This window comes from Rutidosis leptorrhynchoides, chromosome 1, assembly GCF_046630445.1.
Source record: "Rutidosis leptorrhynchoides isolate AG116_Rl617_1_P2 chromosome 1, CSIRO_AGI_Rlap_v1, whole genome shotgun sequence".
In the NCBI taxonomy this organism is placed as follows: Eukaryota; Viridiplantae; Streptophyta; class Magnoliopsida; order Asterales; family Asteraceae; genus Rutidosis; species Rutidosis leptorrhynchoides.
This window is the reverse complement of record NC_092333.1, coordinates 69,064,131-69,085,859: the sequence shown is the minus strand read 5'-3', so window position 1 is coordinate 69,085,859 and position 21,729 is coordinate 69,064,131. Positions and strand designations below refer to the sequence as shown.

General features: G+C 36.5%; 1 protein-coding gene across 8 annotated transcripts; it reads left to right on the top strand.

The window, feature by feature from the left end:
• The first annotated feature begins 1,657 nt into the window (after positions 1 to 1,657).
• On the top strand, positions 1,658 to 21,048 carry LOC139886463 (protein SWOLLEN 1-like). Of its 8 annotated transcripts, XR_011772451.1 has the most exons (13): positions 1,722 to 1,844; positions 2,834 to 3,629; positions 3,942 to 4,539; positions 4,943 to 5,239; positions 6,468 to 6,580; positions 10,322 to 10,374; positions 10,452 to 10,541; positions 10,925 to 12,135; positions 12,572 to 12,680; positions 12,799 to 12,961; positions 13,288 to 13,354; positions 18,883 to 18,951; positions 20,872 to 20,912. XR_011772451.1 is itself a non-coding variant. In XM_071870286.1 (12 exons), the coding sequence occupies exons 5-12, from the start codon at positions 5,147 to 5,149 to the stop codon at positions 13,680 to 13,682; spliced, it is 1,899 nt and encodes a 632-aa protein (XP_071726387.1). In that variant the 5' UTR covers positions 1,658 to 1,677; positions 1,774 to 1,844; positions 2,834 to 3,629; positions 3,942 to 4,539; positions 4,943 to 5,146; the 3' UTR covers positions 13,683 to 14,236. The 8 variants fall into 8 exon arrangements, 7 of the variants coding, with proteins under 7 accessions (XP_071726387.1, XP_071726388.1, XP_071726391.1 ...); XM_071870286.1 differs by lacking the exons at positions 13,288 to 13,354; positions 18,883 to 18,951; positions 20,872 to 20,912 and adding exons at positions 1,658 to 1,677; positions 13,616 to 14,236 and having other exon boundaries at positions 1,774 to 1,844; XM_071870287.1 differs by lacking the exons at positions 13,288 to 13,354; positions 18,883 to 18,951; positions 20,872 to 20,912 and adding exons at positions 1,660 to 1,677; positions 13,616 to 14,236 and having other exon boundaries at positions 1,771 to 1,844.
• The last annotated feature ends 681 nt before the right edge of the window (positions 21,049 to 21,729 follow it).

Sequence of the window (21,729 nt, the reverse complement as noted above, 5' to 3'; positions counted from 1 at the left end):
CAGTAGCGGAAGTTAAACTCGGATACGGATACAGATTGGGCATATTTAAAAATTTAATAAAATTTTCATTCTTAATAGGGTAAACACTAAAAAAATTCTTATTTTTTGGTAATATTTTTTTTTTAAGTGTAACTTTTTTTACCCGTTAAATTCAGGAGAGACGGATACCCCTTTGAGTTACATAATCTTCTGCGACTGCATAAAATAAGGGCAACATGGTAATTTGATAAGTGAAATTGTAGAGCTTACTTTTTGTAGAATCTCTACTTTGGACTATTATTTACAGAACAAAGTTTTTAACATGTAGCTTAAAAATTAATAAGCTTAATCTGATAAAAACTCTTAAAAGCTATTTATTCAAACATACCCTTATTAAAAAATGTATATGTATGTATGTATATATATGGATGGATATAGTACGAAGTATATAGTATAGTATGTGTTAATTAAAAATTTTATGTTCGAACAAATCAGAACAATACAATTACTATATTACTACTATTTACTTTTACTCCATAATGTATACTTTTTTTTTTGACGAAAAACACAATTTTAAATTAAAATAGATCAGCAAGATCTAATATGTTACAACTGATAAAGACTGAATGTTTGTTTGACAAGCCCAACGGTCTAATTGACACAACTATTGATCTAAACCTGACCGATAACAACAAACTACATTGCACATATACAAGATCAACATCTAAACAAATTAAAGTGATCCATTGAATTATCGAACTAATCAAGACAAGTCCATTGAAATCCATCACTTGAAAGCGCGCATTGAAAACCCCAAACACCAAGCAACAACCTCGACCAAAGCTGTGCCAACCAAAATCCATCACTTGAACGCGCCCATTGTTGGAATGAAGGGTATTTTTGTCCCATTTTGCTCCTTGAAAGTTTCGTGTTTTTAAGGGATTCGAAATCGTGTCCATACTTGAAGGATTTATAAGCCTTTCTCTATAGGATCTAAGAGTGCTCCCATCGGTTTCCACTTGCACCCCGCCCAGGCCACCGCCCAGGTGGGCGCCCTTGGCGGCAGCTAGCCCAGGCATCCGCCCAGGGGGCCGCCCTGCATTTCGTGTTCTACTTCGTGCTTTCTGGTAATATTTGTTGACGAAAGAGAGAGGAAGAGAGGACTTGTACATTGTGTTCCAAAAATTGTACCGTACAATAATTAATTAACTTAGTAAGTATAATTTATTTGAGGAAGGAGTGTCACTGTAAAAAATGTTTAGTCCTCGGGTTAGTCTTTGTGAGGAAGCGCTAATGTGACGTTGATGTGATACCCAAAACTAAGCATGGAGGAACTACTCTAGTGGGAGTGCTCTGCAAATCCCTTACTCAAAACCTCCAAACAAACATGTCATTTATTGAGATTTCAAATGCTACAAATTTCACAAAATCCCATTAAATCCTACCAACTAAATTAGTACGGAGTATATTGATTTCCTTTCCCCTGAAACCATTAACATCACACCACGTGTTTGTCTTGTCTAACGTATATGATATTACCATTTTACCCTTTTCATTCCAAATTCCAGTTCAGTCTCTCTTTTCTTTTCGACCTGACGACTTTACCTTCAATTCTCTCACTTTTTCTCACTTTCCGTCTACTTATCTTCATGAACAAAAGTTAGTTTATTTATTTCATGTGCAGCTGCGTCTGCGTTTGTAAGAATTAGGGCTTTTTTTTTTCAATTAATAAATATTATTATTTATTATTATATTTTATTAGTTACTAATTAATAATATTTTTGAATAAAGAAGCTGCTGCAGCTAACACTGCAACAAAAATTAGGTTTCGTTGATGCAACGGACGGTCAGGATAATGGAGGGAGGTACCTTACTTCCTTTTTATAATTTATAATTTTAGCTTATTGTATTTTGCTCTTTCATTTCTCAGTAAGTTATGAATTGTGAATTGGATAGAAGACCATGTTTTGATTGATTATATGCTTATCTATTAGATTTCATTTATGGTGATGTACTGATATGGTTGTGAATTTTACTTTAAACACTTTGTAGATTGGGTTCATTATGATGATAATAGTATGCTATCTTGTACTTATAAAACTATATTTGGAAAGTTGATTTTTTGGTACTGTACATACGAGCTATACTATCAGGAGCTACTCAGGTATACTTTTAGGTCAAGGTTGAACAAAAAATACCTGTCTTGTAAATCAAAAAAGGGTAAAACCGACCCTCTGGCGGCCCCACACCGACCGGTCCCACGGCCAACATGTGAGAGGAAAATCACGTGACCCATACTTAAAGGGACATGGGGCTGGGATTGAACCCATGACCCCCGCTTTATGTTGCATGTCCCCCAACCACTAGGCTACCATCGCCGGGACCCTGTCTTGTGAATCTTGATAGCCTTATTGAGCTCATTTCATTTCCTAATTTTACTCTTATTTGTGTGTGTGTGTGTGTGTGTGTGTGTGTATATATATATATATATAACTATTTACACGTAATTATCCTACTATATAATCGAATGAACTCAATTCTAGTTGAGCTCAAAATAGTCGTGTCAAGCCGAGCTTGACTCCATTAACACCGTCGGTGATTTGGAATATTGTAAATATTTTAATTTAATATTGATAATCGAGTCGTGCTTGAAAGTATCTTCTACCATCAATCGTACAACGTTTCCTATATCTAGTTAGAAATATTTTGGTTTAATGTAAATGCCATTTAAATTCTTGATTATGCCAAAGTGGATATGAATATTAGTTAAATTTTTTTGTCAATTAAGCGACACTACTTTTCATATTGTTCACTTGTGTTAGTTGATTCTTTGCCATAATTATATCAACTATAGGGATAATCAATGGACTATGATGTCAATGATTTTCAAGGACGACATCATCAATTAGCTAGCGAAGGGTGCTCTAAAGTTTCCCCTGTTCTGCATCCATATACTCATCCCAAATTTGACTTTGATGATCGTGTGGCTGAAAACGACGTTTTTAGTATCACTAATCAAGAAGACAACAAGTAAATCGAGCAATATTCACGTGGAAATAATCATATAGATATTAATTCAAGTACTGTTAAATCAAGACATAACAATGTGTGGTCTGATGCAACATCTTCTGAATCTGTTGAAATGCTTTTAAAATCAGTTGCACAAGAAGAGAAAGTTGTGAAAGAAACACAAATCAAAAGTCTGGATAACTGTAATGAGCTAACTGAAGTTATGGATCCTAATTTGAATCAAGGCATATCCGGTGTAGCGAATTCAGTTAATGAGAAGCATAATCTATCTATTTTGGAGGGAAAAATGGAGAACAAATCTGATATTGTAGTTCAAATGGAACCCGAGCATATGGTAAATGAATCAATGGCCAACAATTCAGCCTCGTTGACAAACATATCCCATGTAAAAAACACTTTTTCTGAAGAAACTGAAACTGCTATTGGAAAGGATGCACGAGTTGTTTCTGTAACTGAAAAAGAGGATGCAAGCTTACCTGTAGAAAGTGGTGAGATGGAAATTGAGGGTGTTCAGGCACATGAGACGCAAAATAATGTTATATCATCTTTAGTTGTGGAAAAACAGAATAAGGTGATACCTTATAATCGTGAGTGTGAGATGCATGTTCCAATTGAACCAGGTACGTTATGGTTTTAATGATAGACTATCTAGGCTTCTTTGTTTTATATGCATATAGAAGTGCCAAGATGGTTGGGTCGGGTTGCACGTCAAAACAAGTCATTACAATATACACCGCTAGTACAATAATAATATAGATTTTGTAGAAAACAGTTGAGGGGTTTTTATGTATTAAATATCTACTTTCAGCTACTCTCTACCCGTTTGAACCTGCTTCCTTTTAAGCTACATATATTTGATCTTTTTGAGATTAAAAATAACTTGAATCAGCCCATTTCGATCTTTTTATTTGATTCCTCTTTTTCATCATCAGTTGCTGTTACCAAATCTGCTAAAGGGTCCATCTTTGATACATCAAATGATCATGCGACTGCTGAAGCCGATGACCAGCCAAAATCACCTATTTTCGGGTTAAGTTTAGTTCAAGAAGAACCGGAAGTTAAAATCCCGCGTGACGAAAATTCCCAAGACGGGGTTCTACAAGTTGAAAGTGTGGTTACATCTGTTTCAAAAAATTTAACTGCTCTAGTTGAGAAGAAAGCCTCTCTCAATCTCTTAATGAAAAAGTTGCACATGGAATCGATGTTCACTGTACGACACTGGTTGAAAACCGTAATGCAATTCAGATTGAACAAAAAACCAAGACTAACGACGGTCAAGAAATAGGCAACAATTCTCAAACTTCTGTTGATGCATCTAGTCCAACTGAAATCAATGCTTATGTCACATGTGATAGTTCTCTGTCTTTGAATATTATCAATGATGCGGAAAATAAAGATCAGTCAGTTTTCTTAAGCAAAGCTACACAAGAAGAAAAGAACTTCGCTTTTGAGGTCAATAAAGGTGTTGCTCTTGGTCAAACGGGCAAGATTCTTCAGTCATATCCTACATTTCAAGTTTTTAACCAAAAGGTATTTTTACATCATGCTGTTTTTTCTTTACTTACATATATTTTGACCCGTAAACCCAAAGGTGGCCTTAACCCATTTACTACTGCATGAAATCAATTGTGTTATGTTTCATGTCAAATTGGCCAATAAAAAACTCAGCTAATTGTGGAACGGGTCAGATAGGCTGAAACCTGTAAGTGGTTCAATGTTTAATATTAATGCACACAATTTCTCGAATCATTTTCTGTGAAGACTAACATTATTACTGTTAATACTATTTTTGTAGTCATAATTAACTTGGCCCCACCCGTTTCAAAATTAATGCGTTTAACCCACATCCATTTTTCTTGTTACACAACCCTCACATCTTTCCATCTATAATCACGTCTTTTAAAATTGTAACACGGTTTCTGAACTTTTTTAGATTTCTGATGGACCATCAAAAGATTCCGGTAGTGGCCAATTGGATGCTACAAAATTGCATGAAGTTTCTCTTAGTCCTCAAAATCCTGGTCGTTCAATCTCTCAAATAGGAGTCAAAGGGAAGTCAGAGCGTAAACTGAGGCGAAAGTTAACCGTAAAGGAAAATGCTAAGAAAAGTAACCACCCAAAGGAAATAACTTCTTCAATGGATTCAGTAAAAGGAGAAATCATTAGTCAAGCAACTCAGTTTGAAGAGATTAAGTCCCATAAAAATATTGCGAAACCCGGGGTTGTTTTTGTTAGAGATATTAGATTAGGCCCAAGTCCAATATGTGGGCTTGGGTCCATTAGAGTTAGATGATTAGGGTTAACTTGTATCGTTATAAATACTGCATCAATAATCAATAATATTAACGGGTTTACAATGTTTAACATGGTATCAGACTGGGTTTGATCCTGAAACTCTCTGTAGACCACCCGTCAAATCTTCCTCTCTATCATCTTTTCTCTAGTTATTCACTCTATCAGTTCACAAACCCTAAAAAAAAAAAAAAAAAAAAAAAAAAAAAAAAAAAAACTACCGAAAGCTGCCGTCGATAAATGAAATAATATATCTCACCACCGGCGTTTTCAATTAATCTTCTATCACGTTTTCTTTTAACAATTCCTCAACAACCGACGGCCCGCTATTGCAAACAATCGGCCGCCATTTATTTTCTCTTATCTGATAATATTTATTTACGGAGTTTTTTTTTTTTTTTTTTTTTTCCTTCATGTTACTTCTATTTTTTTCCTTTCTACACCTACTAAGGGAATTCTATCAATTAGCCTCTCATCTCTGCAAGCAAAACACGTGGTATGATCAAATGAAAATCATCTGTGCACGTACTTCAAGCTTTTATTTTTGTTTTTCTTCTGTTATTTTCTTTTCTATTAGATCTACGTAACATATTGTCAAATCTCCTTTTCTTTTATATTCGTATGCATCATAAATGTTTGCTACCTCTTTTATTATTTTAATAAGATCGGCGTGAGGCTGAGCCGCCTAGCTTGACTAGGTTCCAAACCCCCCAAAAAAAAAGAGGAATAGAAAAAAAAAATCTCTTTTGCAGCGTTGAAGACGACTGTTATCGTCGACAAAGGTTCTATGCCCAAGTCCTGCTCAATCCTTAGGCAAAGCAAGCCACGGCGTAAAAGAAAAAACAAACGCTACGGAAAAGGAATAGGCAGTCAAGCAATATAAAACCATATCCGCGAATATATGTCTATTCAGTGCATCAAACAAGAGAAAAAAAAAAGAGTTATTTTTATTTATTTATTTTGTACTTGGCGTTACCTTTCAGTCCGAGCTTTAGCGATTTCGCCGCTCGGCCTGCGGGGGAGTGTTAGAGATATTAGATTAGACCCAAGTCGAATATGTGGGCTTGGATCCATTAGAGTTAGATGATTAGGGTTAACTTGTATCGCTATAAATACTGCATCAATAATCAATAATATTAACGGGTTTACAATGTTTAACAGTTTTTACACCGATAAAGCTTCCAGATTTGAATAATTCAACATCTATATTTCAGCAGGCGTTTACTGAAAATCAACAACTGCAATTGCGTGCCCAAATATTAGTGTACGGATCATTGATGTGAGTATCCTCTGTCATTTCATATATGTAAAATCAGTTTATAAGTACAAGATGATGTCGTAAATTTCCATTTTCGTCGCAATAGAGAGAGAAAAAATAATCTGAAATCACTTGCTTTGACGTAGTTCATTAGTATCGATTTTTTCATCGTATTTTATCAAGTTTTATTGTTAGTTTGGAACACAGCCACATGTATGATGCTTAATAAACTAATTCACAGTTATTCTTGTTACATTTTCCAAGGATACCCATTGAACCTAATAGCACAAAAAGGAATAAGTTTTTTAATTAATTTCCTCTTAGTTTCTGACTTGCTGTAGACTATCTTGAACGATGAGGAGATATAAAGATTGATGTTCAAGTTTGTAAAAGAATGCTACTCTGAACCAAACTTGATCATGTTGCATGCCTTCCAATTATGCCTGGAAAACGGGTCAGGTTGGGTCGGTTTGGGTAACGGGTCAAAATGGTTTTGGGTTGAAATGGGTCATAGTTCAAACGGGTCATTTTTTTAAACGGGTCAAAATGGGTCAGGTTGGGTCGGTTTGGGTAACGGGTCAAAACGGGTCACAGGTCAGTCGGGTTAAATGGGTCAAATGGGTTACGTCGCTTTTTTATTACATTTATTACATTATTTTAGTTATTTTTAGTTATTATATATACATAAGAGCTATTAATATACATAATAAATGATATAACCATGAATGCTTTCATAAATTTTTGATAGATGAGACTTTTTGTGCTCGACCCATTTGACCCATTCACAAAACCCATTTGACCCATTTCTATTTATTGATCTTTGAGTATTGATACCCATTAGACCCGTTCCTTCATTTTTTTTTATAGGACTCAATAGGTTGGAGAGAAACTCATTTGGATCTTTTTTTAAGTTTTGATTTCCATTGTTAGGCTTAATTTTTCTCAGACCCAATTGACCTGAAAGCTTGACCCATTTGACCCAAATTTGAGTGTATGGGTCACAATTGCCAGGTCTACTTCCAATCAACAGATGTCTAATAGTCCATTGCTTTTAATGTGTAATGATTCTTTTTTTTTTTTTTTTTGAAAAGCAAGATAATTTTATTGATAAGGAAATGATACAAAGAGGATTACAACATGAGTAACACTAATTTGAGTGAAACTCGAGGACCTATACTAGATATAAAGTAAGAAACTAACAAGATGTAGAATACTCTAATTTCGGAGCAGTATTATCAAACTTAACGTCAATCACCATTACCCTCATCATCTACTAATACATAAAAAAGATTGTTTGTTTCAATTCTATCTTTGGAATATGTCTTATTATTACCTTCACCATCAATGTCCTTCCCTTTATCTCTTTTCCTTAAAACATTATGATTTCGACTTTTCTGGGACTCCACATTCCAATCTGTTTCCTCCACATCAATATTGTCTTTAATACCATAATTATTCTTAACTGCATTTTTCTTGATACCTTTTGCTTCTGTTGACTGCCATTGACTTTTATTATTATCAAAATTCAACTTATGAAATACCCTTCCTTTCTTACCAACAACTTTAGAGCCGTCCTCAATACACTGGTTATTTAAATCAACTGTTTCACCATCATTGTTGATTTTCAAAGCGTCTTTTAACACTTGTGCAGATACTTCATCTTCTGTTTTAGGCCTAATTTTACAAGTATTAAAAGAGTGCCCAAACACTTTGCAATGAGTGCATAAAGGCGGTTTCCATTGATAAGTCACCTCAAGTTTACCCACTTTGGCTGGAAAAGAACTAATCACAGGATAGGAAAATTCGACAAAGCTAGGAAGGTCATCAGCTGCATTGACTTCAGTCAAAACTCTAGCAAAACCTAGTCTTTCACATTTACTCAAACATCTCTCTGAAGTAATTTTGTCCATCAACATAGGCCTACCAATACCACTAACAAGTTTAACTAACAAATTTACCTATACTTCTGCCACTCCATAGTTCAATGAGTATATTGTGAATGCAAATCCAAATTGGAACTTTTTCAGGTTCAATTTTTTCAAGCCAAACCCCAGGTTCCCACTGATTCACGAAAAAAGGAACATTATTAACTAACCATGGACCACTCTCAAGAACCTCTTTCATACCCTTTTCATTTTTAAATTTGCATAAATAAAATCCTGCAGCTGTTTTGACGATTTCTTTAAGGTCATACCTCCGCCACATTCTCCTTAGATGGGCATTAACAACCATATAATCCATAGAAGTTCCAATAAAATACCCATATAATTGAAGAGAAAATGCACTACCGCCCTTCTTAACCTCCTTAGCGGAGAAAACTACTCTCTTTTGACCATTAGACATTAAAACAGGAGGAATGAACTCCATTTTTAATTCTTCTTCATCTTTGTTTTGTTTTAAGAAGTCAGCAAAAGTGATGTTTGGATTTACCCATGCTCTTGGGGTTTTAGTATTTATATTGCCTTGCCCATCACTAGTCTCAACCCCTTCCATTGTTGTAGATTTAATCCCAGAAACAACATTATCTTTATCACCACTATTATTATCCTGCGTATTCATTAATGTTGCATTGCCACCCAATGTAAATTGGGAGGAATCATCAGGAACAACAATTGACTCTCTAAAACCATCATTCTTAAATAACTTAATAGCATTCTCAGCAGCAGCCACTAGGTTTACATCAACCTCATTATAACTACCATCTTTTGAACTCTTAAAGAATACAACAGGACTAGCAGAAACAGTCGGTTTAGCAACAGCAATTGTTTCACCAATAGATTTAGCAATAATATCATCGTTACTAACTACAATATCATCAATAGAATGATCAGTTACAGCAGAATTCTTACCATACCCACCTTTCTTCCTGTTACCCTTGCGTTTTTTAATTACTTCAGGGAGTATTTTTTCATTAGCAGGAATAGAAGAATCACCAGCATAAGGAACAAATTGAGCACTCTTCTTTTCTTTAGACGGACCATCCCCAACATCAATCAGCTGGTTCACTTTACCCTTCCTCTTTCTAGAACTATAGGTTTTCAGAACCATCCCCTCTGAATCACGATTATCCTTCCCAGGTTGATCAATTGGCACATCTCCCTCGTTCTTATTTGGCTGATCAACTTCATCTACCATCAGATTGGAACGTACGACATCATCCATAATCTGAGATGAACGATCCCCATCAGAATCAGATGAAGACACTTCTCCACTTTTAGAAGCCTCATCCGCTGTTCCACGACTAACCGATCGGTTTCGCAAAACCCTAGTAGCAGTCGCCGTTATATCTTGTTACTTTTTCTTCTTCTTGGACACCATGATACACGATTACTCTTAAAGATAAAAATTATACTGTACCTTAAGTGAATGAAGATTGTAACTTCGTAAGTGATCTTGAACAACAAATTCAAATCGCCTTTTTGAAATATCACAGTTGAAGAACCCTAAACTCGAACAACAGTGACTTGATTTACTCCCAAAATTAAAGATCGGATGAATTCAATTCTTCAACTAAAAACCCTAAAATCGCGAAACCCCTAAATTTTGGAAGAACTCAAACCGATTGATTTACCTGTAGATGAAGCAAACGATTACAGAACAAGCAATAAGGATTCTTCAAGTAGGAAATTACAGATCGAAGGGATCGATTATAGTTTGATGCTAGAGATCGCACACAGAGAGAGAAAAATTCATAGAGAGAGATTTTTTTTTTGTTTTGGTAATGTGTAATGATTCTAACATTGGCGATGTTGTTGGTTGCAGATCGAGGTCTCCACCTGAAGAGTCTCATATGATTGCAGCGTTTGTGCAGTCTGGTCAGTAAAGTAAAGTTTAGTCACATTACTTATTGATTCAGAAGCATCATTTTGATGTCTTGTTGTGTTTCATACAGATGGTAGAGGTCTTTGGCGTGCTTGTTTAGAAAGTCTTCATGCTCAGAAATCTCGTCCTAAGGCTGATATCCCCGAGCAACCACAATCAGGTCATTTGTGATATCTAGTAGTGGTTTCACCCATTTGCTTATGAATGGGTTGACTCGGGTTATGTTTTGTTTCTTACATGTCAAACTGATTAAAAAAAATCAGCTAAAAGGTAACCTGACAAATATCAAAATGTGAAAGTAGCCTAGAATGTATCTGAATATTCTATTTTCATCTTGATCTCATTTGAAAGAATATAAATACTATTTGATGCACAAATTTCATAAAAGCTCTCAAATTTTTGGACAAATTTGTGTTTTTGGTCAACCCTAATCAATCAAATTTTCCAGAGTAAAAAATTGCATGTTTTAGACTCTTGCTAAATCTTACCTGTTGTTTAGTGTCTTATAACATACAAACTTCTTTTCAATCTTGAAAAGTGCAGGTAACAAAGACGATCAAAGAAATGTACGTCCTTATACTCAAAATGAAGTTACATCTTCACCGATTGCAACCATATCTAACAAGGGGGCCCCACCAACTATTACTCCCATGATTCCCCTTTCATCGTCTAATAATTTGCAGTCTAGTGGCGTGCCAAAAATAGCCCGTCCCGATTATCATCAGCCACTCCCTCTAAACCTTTATCAAAATCCACCAATTCCGAATATTAGTGCTCTTAACCCTTCTTGGTTATCTCAGGGACCCTTTGCGGGTCAATGGGTAACTCCCGGTGTTAACCCAACCCCTCATTTCCCCCCATTACATGTTACCGAGCCCGTGAAAGTGACCCAAACCAAAGAGTCGGGTGGTTCAGGTTCGAACCTCACTTCTAACCTAACGGTTCAGAATTCTGCTCTTGCATCATCTCCCGAGCATTTTAGTAATTCAAAAAGCAGAAAAAGAAAAAAAGCTACTCCTTCCCTATTGTCCACTCCTCAAAATGTGGAGAAAGTTGTTATGTCTGAGGAGACTTTGACTAAGGTCAAGGAGTCAAAGACACAAGCAGAGGAGGCTAATAAGCATGTTGCTAATGCAGAGAGTCAATGCCATGAGGTATGGAGTCAACTGAAAAGTCAATGTAATTATGATCCTGATGAAGCAGCCAAGTTAGTATCTTCAGCTGTATCAATAGCAGCAGCTGCTAAAATTGCTAAAGTGGCTGCAGCTGCTGCTAAAATTGTATCCGATATTGCTAACCAAGCAAAGTCAATGGTCAACGTTTCTTTAATAAATAAAAGTCAAAATCTTGTTCATCCTGAAGCAATAAGAAAAGCTGCTGAGATGGCAGCTGAGGTAGTTGTCCAAGCTGGAAAAATTGTTGCTTTAAATGAACCAATGTCGCTGAAGTATTTGGTTGAAGCGGGTCCCGAGTGTTACTGGAAAACTCCCCGGTTATCATCCAAGCAACAGTCGATTTTGGCTGCAGGAAATTTAAATTGTACCAAGAAAAAGAATGTTGATTTTACCACTGAAGTGAATGACAAACGAAATCCGGTTACTGAACTTAGTTCATCAGGAAAAGATAAAGGAAAGCCTAGAGTTCGTGAAGGTCATGAAATGTCGAATTCGATTGGTGCTGTTCGTCAAACTAAGCCTAAAGTTTCTTCAGACACTATGAATGAGTGTAATATCAAGGAAGGTTGTCTTGTTGAGGTAACTACTGGTGTGACAAAGTTTAGCCAATATTATTGTATTATTTTATAATTTTTATATGTTTGTTCACTCAAGGTGGCAAAATGGGCGGGGCAGGCAGGTTGGCTAATGGGTAGGATTGACTTGCAACATTTTTTTGAGTATTTTATTAATTGATCAGTGTGATGAATACGCTTACTAAGATTACCTTATTACAATGATGATTATAATCTAAATCTATGTTTATTAATAAATTGATTTTAGCAGGCGTTAATCGTTAAAGTTACATTTTGGGCAACTTCTAAACCCTTTGGATCTTTCAGCTATCTGAAATGTTATATCAAATTTGATCATTTAATAGTAAATAGTTTGAAATTGCATCCTCTACATTTCATACATGGTTTTTTTCTTTTGGTATTATTTCAATTTTCATTCTGTCAACATAATTGTGTTTTAGGTTTTCAAAGATGATGATAAACATAATGGTGCGTGGTTTGGAGCTAAAGTATTAGATTTGAAGGATGGGAAAGCACTTGTTTCCTATACAGAAATCCGATCAGATAATGGTAACATGTCATGTACTTTGATAATATGTTTGTTTCCATATTTTGGTTTTGAAAATGAGTTTACGAAACAATTGAGGTACTTATATAATTATATATTTATGTACATGGCAATTAACAGAATGGGTCCCACTTGAAGTTCATGGCACCGAGGTACCCAAGATACGTATGGCCCACCCTATGACTACCATGCTTTTTGAAGGAACTAGAAAGAGACGTAGGACATCTTCAACAGATTTTGCGTGGTCTACTGGAGATCGGGTTGATGTGTGGATACAAGACCGGTAGGGTTTTTTTTTTTTTTGAAAGAAAATGAAAATTATAGAGTTGGCAAAAAGGGTGGTTCATATGGGCTTGTTTGGGTTTAAACCGGTCATTATTTGCATGGGTCAGGCTAACTTGAAATCACTAGCTACTTCAAAATTTTAGCTTTAGCTTTTTGTCTGTAATTTCACACAACCACACACACACATAAATTGATTTATTGATTACGTGATATATTTTTTTGGGGAAGGATATTATCCCCCAAAATTGTTGTTTATGTTTATATTCTATTGGATGCATTGAATCTTGAGCATATAATATATGTTTTACTTGCTAATAATGCAGGTGGCGTGAGGGAGTGGGCATGGAGACAAACAAGATTGATGTTACATCTCTAACTGTGCAATTTCCAGGTATATTGTATAGTTTGATTTATCATTCCTGGTTTGAAATGGATGAGTTGGGTAACGGGTCAAAAAGGGTAATCTTTGTAAAGGGTCAAAGGAGTATAGTTAACCTATAAACACCTTTGTCATTTCTTCTATTGGATTTACCAATAACCTAATTTGATTGAAAAAAAATTTATTAAAAGAAGAATAACAAGGTTTTGAAGACAATTTAGAAGGTTATATGCATTTTGATGCGTGAAACTTGTGGTTTTGGATGTTTGGTAGGTCAAGGAGAGACATCAGTTGTACGATCATGGTTTGTTCGGCCAACTCTTATCTGGAAGTGTTATAATACATAAGACATACGTATACACATTTAATGTTAGTAGGTAGTCGGTGCAATTAATGTAATTAGTTGGGACGGTGCAATTAATGTAGTTAGTTGAGTTGCTGTATTTATTGGGCAGTAAGGTCTTGTATCTCGGGTCTATAAATATCCTCGTTGTATCTTGTAAATTTGTATCAGTTAAGAGAGATGAAATTACAGAGAGTTTAGATGTTTGTAGATGTTAAATTACATGGTATCAGAGCATACCTATGAGTGTTTGAGTCTGGTCTGTAAGTCACCACCACCACCACCATAACCACCCACCGTCGATATCACTTCTGTCTCCAAATAGAACCATTTCGAAGTCACTTTCAGATCTCACCACCCCCGCCAAACGTCCCAGAAGGTCCCGAATTGTATATCTGAAAAATACGAAAAACTTCCGGCCGCCGTAAGCCATCCCACGCGCCGCCTTTCACCGCCGGTCGCCGCCCACTCGCCGGCGCGTGAGGGCGTGTGGATAACTCTCCACCGCCAGGTCTCTTTTCCGATCATCAGTCTCGTGGTTCCGATCATCTGTCCGGAATATTTCTCCGATTGCTCGTGATTCTCTCTGTCGTTTTTTTTGGTGATTCTCTCTTTCTGTCTGAAGTTCTGTCTCTCTTTCTGTCTGGAGTTCTGTATGGAGGGTTCTCTCTCTTAATATATTCCACTACTAAGTATGTACGGTTTATATCCACTACTAAGTGGAAATAGATATTTATTTATTTACCAAATAGCTTAAAGTTAAAGTATATTTATCAGTATCTTTTAATATTTATTTTAAGCTATATTTTAATTTACTTTTATTTCAAAAAAAAAAAAAAAAATGAGCGATGAAAAAAAAAATAGATGGTAATTTAAGCGAGACTATTCCTATTGCAGCCCGTTTGACCGACAATAAACTTAATGGGTCTAACTTCTTTGAATGGAGTAAGACAATCCGTGTATATCTTAGGAGCATGGGAAAAGCTTCTCATCTTACTTCCGAACCTCCTGAAGATGATACACGGGATATGTGGCTACAAAATGACTCCAGACTCTTTCTTCAAATTATGAATTCCATTGAATCTTCGGTTACTTCGTTGGTAAATCATTGTGAGTATGTAAAAGAGCTTATGGAGTATCTCGATTTTCTATATTCTGGAAAGAGCAATATCTCTAGAATATTTAATGTGTGCAAATCTCTTCATCGCGGTGAACAACACGATCGATCTTTAATGGCTTATGTTATGGAATTTAAGAAAACATATGAGGAGTTTAACTCTGTGATGCCTTTGAGTGCTGATATTAAGACTATGCAGACACAACGTGAGCAAATAGCGGTCATGAGCTTTCTAACTGGTTTACGACCAGAACATAATGCTATTAAGTCCCAGTTTTTGAACGAGTCTACAATTCCCTCTCTTTAAGAAACATTTGCTCGTGTCCTCCGTCACGAGGATGTTAAAACACCTCAAGTTTCTGAGCACAACACTGCTCTTGTCAGTCGTGGAGGATTTAGAGGAGGAGGGAGGTCTCGTGGAGGCTATCGAGGAAGTTATCGAGGAAGTTCAAGAGGAGGCCATACTGATAGAACAATGGAAGAACCCACTAATTCTGGTGTGGAGTGTTTTTATTGTCATGAACTTGGACATACTAAACGATTTTGCAAGAAATTGCAAACTCAAAATATGAGGAATAATCTCTCAGCACATGCTGCATCTTCAACTGTTGCAAATGGTGAATCTGTGAAACCTACTACTTCAACCGTTGCTTTTGCCGAAACGGGTAATGACACGTGTCTCTTATCATCAGCCTTCAAATGGGTCATTGATTCTGGTGCCTCGGATCATATGACAGGTAATAACCATCTTTACTCTGACTTCAATACACACTCATCGTATGTCACAATTGCAAATGGTACCACCTCCCCTGTTCTTGGTTCCGGCACTATCAACCTCACCCCATCTATATCTTTATCATCCGTTTTGTGTCTGCCCAATTTCTCATTTAACCTGCTATCCGTCAGCAAACTTACTCGTGACTTAAATTGTGTAGCCTTACTGTTTCCTGACTCTTGTATCTTTCAGGATCTCTCAACGAAACAGATTATTGGTAAAGGACGGGTATCTGATGGACTTTACATACTTGAAACTACAACAAAAATTCCCCGGTCATTAGTTTGCTCAAAGTCATCCTCTCCTCTTATGATGCATTGTCGGTTAGGTCATCCTTCTTTACAGAATCTGAAGAAACTATGTTCTAAGTTTTCCGGTTTATCCTCTTTATATTGTGAGTCTTGTCAGTTCGCTAAGCATCAACGAGTCCACTTAAGTCCTAGAGTCAATAAGCGGGCTGCGTCCCCATTTGAATTAGTACATTCTGATGTTTGGGGTCCGTGTTCTGTGACATCAAAATCTGGTTTTAAATATTTTGTTATTGATGACTACTCTCGTGTTACATGGCTTTATTTAATGAAAAGTCGCTCGGAAGTGTTTAATCATTTTTGTTCTTTTGTTGCTGAAGTAAAAACACAATTTCATACTTCTGTTCTAACTCTGAGAAGTGATAACGCAAAAGAATTTCTCTCAGAGTCATTTAAATCATATATGCTACAAGAAGGTATCCTGCATGAGTCATCATGTGTTGATACACCAGTACAAAATGGGGTTGCGGAACGGAAAAATACACCTTCTTGAAGTGGCCCGAGCACTATTATTTCAAATGAATGTTCCAAAACCTTTTTGGGCTGATGCCGTATCAACTGCGCGCTTTCTTATAAATCGCATGCCGTCTGAAGTTCTTAATGGTGATATTCTATATAGTATCTTATTTCCTACAAAATCCTTGTTTCCAATCGAGCCTATGATATTTGGTAGCACTTGTTTTGTTCGAGACACCCAACCTCACCTAACCAAATTAGATCCTAAATCTATTAAGTGTGTCTTTCTAGGATACTCTCGTCTTCAGAAAGGGTATAGATGTTTTTCACCAACTCTCCAACGCTATGTTGTTTCCAGAGACATCACATTTCAAGAAGAATTACCGTTCTATCCCACAACCATTTCTCGCAATCATGAGGAGAGTGATGACTTATTGAGATATAGCATGGAAGTTCCCACACCAGATCCCACACCAGATCCCACACCATCAGAACAAACTGACCATTTTCAATATATATACAGTCGATGACCCCGTCCTACATCAGTGCCCGCTCCTGAGCCACAGTCATCGTCGGTAGATCCTCCCGGTGAGTCACCGAATAATGTTTCTAGTGATATTCATGATACTCAATCTTCCGATTCTGATTCTGATATACCGATTGCTCTTCGAAAAGGTAAACATAAGTGTACTTATCCTATTGCTTCCTTTGTCTCTTATGATAAATTGTCCGTCTCTTCTCGTGCTTTTGTTGCCACTTTAGACTCTGTCTCCATTCCGAAAACTGTTGGTGAAGCTTTGGCTCATTCTGGATGGCGTGCTGCTATGATTGAGGAAATGAATGCACTCAATCATAATGGCACCTGGGCATTAGTTAACTTACCTGTTTCTAAAAAGGCAATTGGTTGTAAGTGGGTCTTCACGGTAAAGGTTAATCCTGATGGTTCTTTGGCATGGTTGAAAGCTCGTTTAGTTGCTAAGGGATATGCTCAAACATATGGGGTGGATTATTCTGAGACCTTTTTTCCTGTTGCTAAGCTCACATCTATCAGATTATTCATTTCTTTAGCTGCTACATATCAATGAACACTTCACCAACTTGATGTGAAAAATGCTTTTTTACATGGAGATTTGCAAGAAGAAGTCTATATGGAGCAACCACCTGGGTTTGTTGCTCAGGAGGAGTCTGGTAAAGTATGCAAATTACGAAAAGCAATTTACGGTTTGAAGCAATCTCCTCGTGCCTGGTTCGAAAAATTCAATGCGGTAGTTAGAAACTTTGGCCTAAGAAGAAGTGCATATGATCACTCCGTATTCTTCGCTTCATCAAACTCTGGGTGCATCTTGCTTGTTGTTTATGTGGATGACATTGTAATTACTGGGAGTGATAAAGAAGGAATTCACAAGTTAAAAACATTCTTAAGTACTCAATTTCAAACGAAGGACCTTGGTCCTTTGAAATATTTTCTCGGTATTGAAGTCTCTCAAAATAAAAGAGGTATTTTCTTATCTCAGAGAAAGTATTGCCTTGATGTGCTCAGTGATTCTGGGATGATTAATGCAAAAACTTGTGAAACACCAATGATACCTAGTATAAAGTTAAAAACTGACGAAGGAGAACTTCTTATGAACCCAGAAAAATATAGAAGGATTGTTGGCAAGCTAAATTATCTTACACTCACCCGTCCTGATATTGCTTTCCCGGTGAGTGTTGTTAGTCAGTTCTTGTCATCTCCGAGAACCTCACATTGGGATGCTGTCACTCATATCTTAAAGTATTTAAAAGGTACAACTGGTCGTGGTCTTTTATACCAGAATCATGGTCATCACACTATTGAGGGATTTTCTGATGCTGATTATAATGGTGATCCTGCAACTAAACGGTCTACAACTGGTTATTGTGTCTTTGTTGGAGGAAATCTTGTATCTTGGAAAAGTAAGAAACAAAATGTGGTATCTCGTTCAAGTGCGGAATCTGAGTATCGAGCCATGGCCCGGACAACTTGTGAACTTATTTAGGTTCGTAACCTTCTTAGCGAGATTGGTTTTGCTCAGTCCGAACCAATGAATCTGTGGTGTGATAACAAAGCAGCCATTCACATTGCAAGCAACCCCGTTTTCCATGAAAGGACCAAACATAGTGAAGTTGACTGTCATTTTACTCGAGAAAAGTTAGAAGAAGGAATTATTCAAACACCTCATATCAAAAGTAATGAACAGTTGGCTGACTTATTCACCAAAGCATTACCTAGAAATTGTATCCGTCAGTTTTGTGACAAGCTGTGCATGATCAATATCTATGCTCCAGCTTGAGGGGGAGTGTTATAATACATAAGACATACGTATACACATTTAATGTTAGTAGGTAGTCGGTGCAATTAATGTAGTTAGTTGGGACAGTGCAATTAATGTAGTTAGTTGGGTTGCTGCATTTATTGGGCAGTAAGGTCTTGTATCTCGGGTCTATAAATATCCTCGTTGTATCTTGTAAATTTGTATCAATTAAGAGAGATGAAATTACAGAGAGTTTAGATGTTTGTAGATGTTAAATTACAGGAAGGATGGCAAGTGGGTTGAATGCCATACGTCTCATAAACGCCTCTTTTCCCAGGTTAGTTCACACACACACACACACACATACTGTGTATATGTGTATCACTGTCTATATCTCTATATGTGTATCTGTGTCTATATCTGTATATATATGTCTATATATTTGTGTATATGTGTATATCTGTGTAAAAGGATATAAATTTGGAGGGAGTTTGTAGAAAAGGTATTTCAATTCAAGACATTTGTAGAACCAGTATATCCGGGGACTTCCCAAAGGCGGCTTTAGCTAACTCTTCCGAACCCGGTCTTGTCAATGTCGGCTTAAACTCAAGTGGCCATGAACCCGTTCAAACATGGCTGAACCCGGCTTTCCCAATGCCGAGTTTTATTCACTTTTTCTGAAACCGGTTTTGGTACAACAGGTTTTATGTACTTTTCTCTGAAACCCTAATTATTAAGTTGAAACCTGGTTTTGGTATGTATGGGTCTTGGTAGCTGTTATTTATTATTTATAGTGAGCCTATCTTGAAAGTGTAAGCATATAAAAAATATACAACTCAAAACTAAAACTCAAAAAACACTAATCTCAATACATTTGATGGCTTCATTTCGTTCAATGATGGTTCATCTTGTTTTGGGCATGTGGAATTACATTTCAAAATGGTAGGCTTAATGGTGATGATACATCACTGAGAAATGGTTTTCCCCTCTTTTACATCACGTTGACTAATTACAGATACGTTGGGGTTCATCCAAAATCATGTATATTGGAACTCATGATGTGGTATGATTTCAATGGTAATTCATGTAGGAATGAAACTATTGACGATAATAATTTGGAAACAAATATATTATTTGGCTAAGAATTATTCAAAATATAATGCTCAATTCGAAGTTCAGTTTGAGGAAATTATTTCCTCTCAACAATCTAGTTTTGTGGATCAATTGCATAATATTATGCAATCTTCTCAGGCTGTTACAACTCGGAACGTTGGTCCATCCACATCTCACAGCGTACATGAAGATGAAGTTGAGGTTGAAGATGATATTGAGGCTGAAGATGAATACGAAGAAAGTGACGATACAATAGATAGTTATAGCGTAGATAGTTATAGCGTTTTAGGAGATGTTTCAGAAGATGATGGAAACGAGGTCGAGGTGGAACAAACTCCACAAATGAATACCTTTGTTTCACGTTTCGGATTTCTTAATTACCAAATTGATGATGATAAGCTTCCATTCGATGAATCTGACGAAGAAGAATGGGATTGTTGGACTAAAGAGGAGGGTGAAATTCGGAAAGGAATGATTTTTAAAAGCAAAGCTGAACTTCTATTTGCTGTTCGACTTTGGAATATTAAGCGTAATAGAGAAATGATTATTCAAGATACTAGGCCAAGATATTTGAAAGCAAAATGCTTTACAAGTAGTAAAAATTACCATGGTCCACAAGAACCAAGACCGTGTATGTGGAGTGTAAGTGGTTCAAATAGAAACAAACAGGGCATCTGGCGTATTTCAAAATGGAATGAACACAACTGCTATGAAAACGTCTGGAGACGTGAACGACGTGTATCGAATGAGATGGATGAGCCTGACAACAGAACTAGTCAAAGATCAAAATGTGGTGTTTGCAATGAAAGTGGTCACAACAGAAAAACGTGTCCTAGTAGAAGATAGTTTGTAATAGTTAGTTGGTTAAGTCATTATCAATGTTTATTTAAGTCAAACATTCAGATACTCTTGACAATGTACTATATGGTTTGAAACTCAAATTTGACAACTCCTAGTTTCGATCGCCCTCGAATTAACATCACGACAAGACATTTCAAATTACCAAGTTAACAAATGAGTAAATGTATATGTATATGTATATGCATATCAGTATATGTATATGTATATGATATATGTATATGTATATATGTATATGTATGTATTGTTCCATGTGCTGTCTAGGCTAAGTTTCATATGCTTGCAGGGTGATTCACCACAGGAAGAGCGATTGAAACTGGGAAGTCCTGCTGTCGTGAGTGAAAAGAACCCGGGATCATCAGAAATCGTTGACCATGTTGACCCGAGGAAACAAGAAAAATTAAACACACTACATTTATCTAACCATGAAACTGTATTTAGTGTTGGTACCACTACAGAAAATAAGAAAATTACATCTTCTAAAACCGTGAAGAGTGGCTTGCGAAAGGAAGGTACAGGGGTAGTTTTTGGTGTTCCTATACCTGGAAAGAAACAAAAATTTATGGATGTAAGCAGACATTACGTCGCTGATGTCAGCAACAAACGAAACCCCCCACATGATTCAATCAAGTTAACCAAATACTTGATCCCTCAAGCACCAAACTCTAGAATTAACCCAATAGAGAAACAAACTGCTAATACCAAATCAAGACTGGTCAACTCTAGAAGACCGCCAGTATCCACTGGTCAACCGTTGACTTTACCTAAAACATTGACGCATGAAAATAATTCAACGAATAAAACGAGCACAGATTCTGTTATTATTGGTGAGAACCAATCGGGTCATCAAAACCAGGAGATTGGTTTTTCTTCAAAATCTGAGGATGCACCAGGACCGTCCGATTTAATTTCTGCTAAACCTGAGCGATTAAACAAACGGAAATTTGCACCCACAGGTGGAAATGCAGTTAAAGTTGAAAAATCGGTTCCAGAAGTTGTGGAGACCCGAAGATCGAATCGTAAGATGCAGCCGACATCAAGGGTGAGTTAGTAATTTAAGTTTTGTAAATGTTATAGAAGATATGATATTATTAAGATTAGAAGAATAACCAAATTGTTTGCCTACAGTTATTAGAAGGTCTGC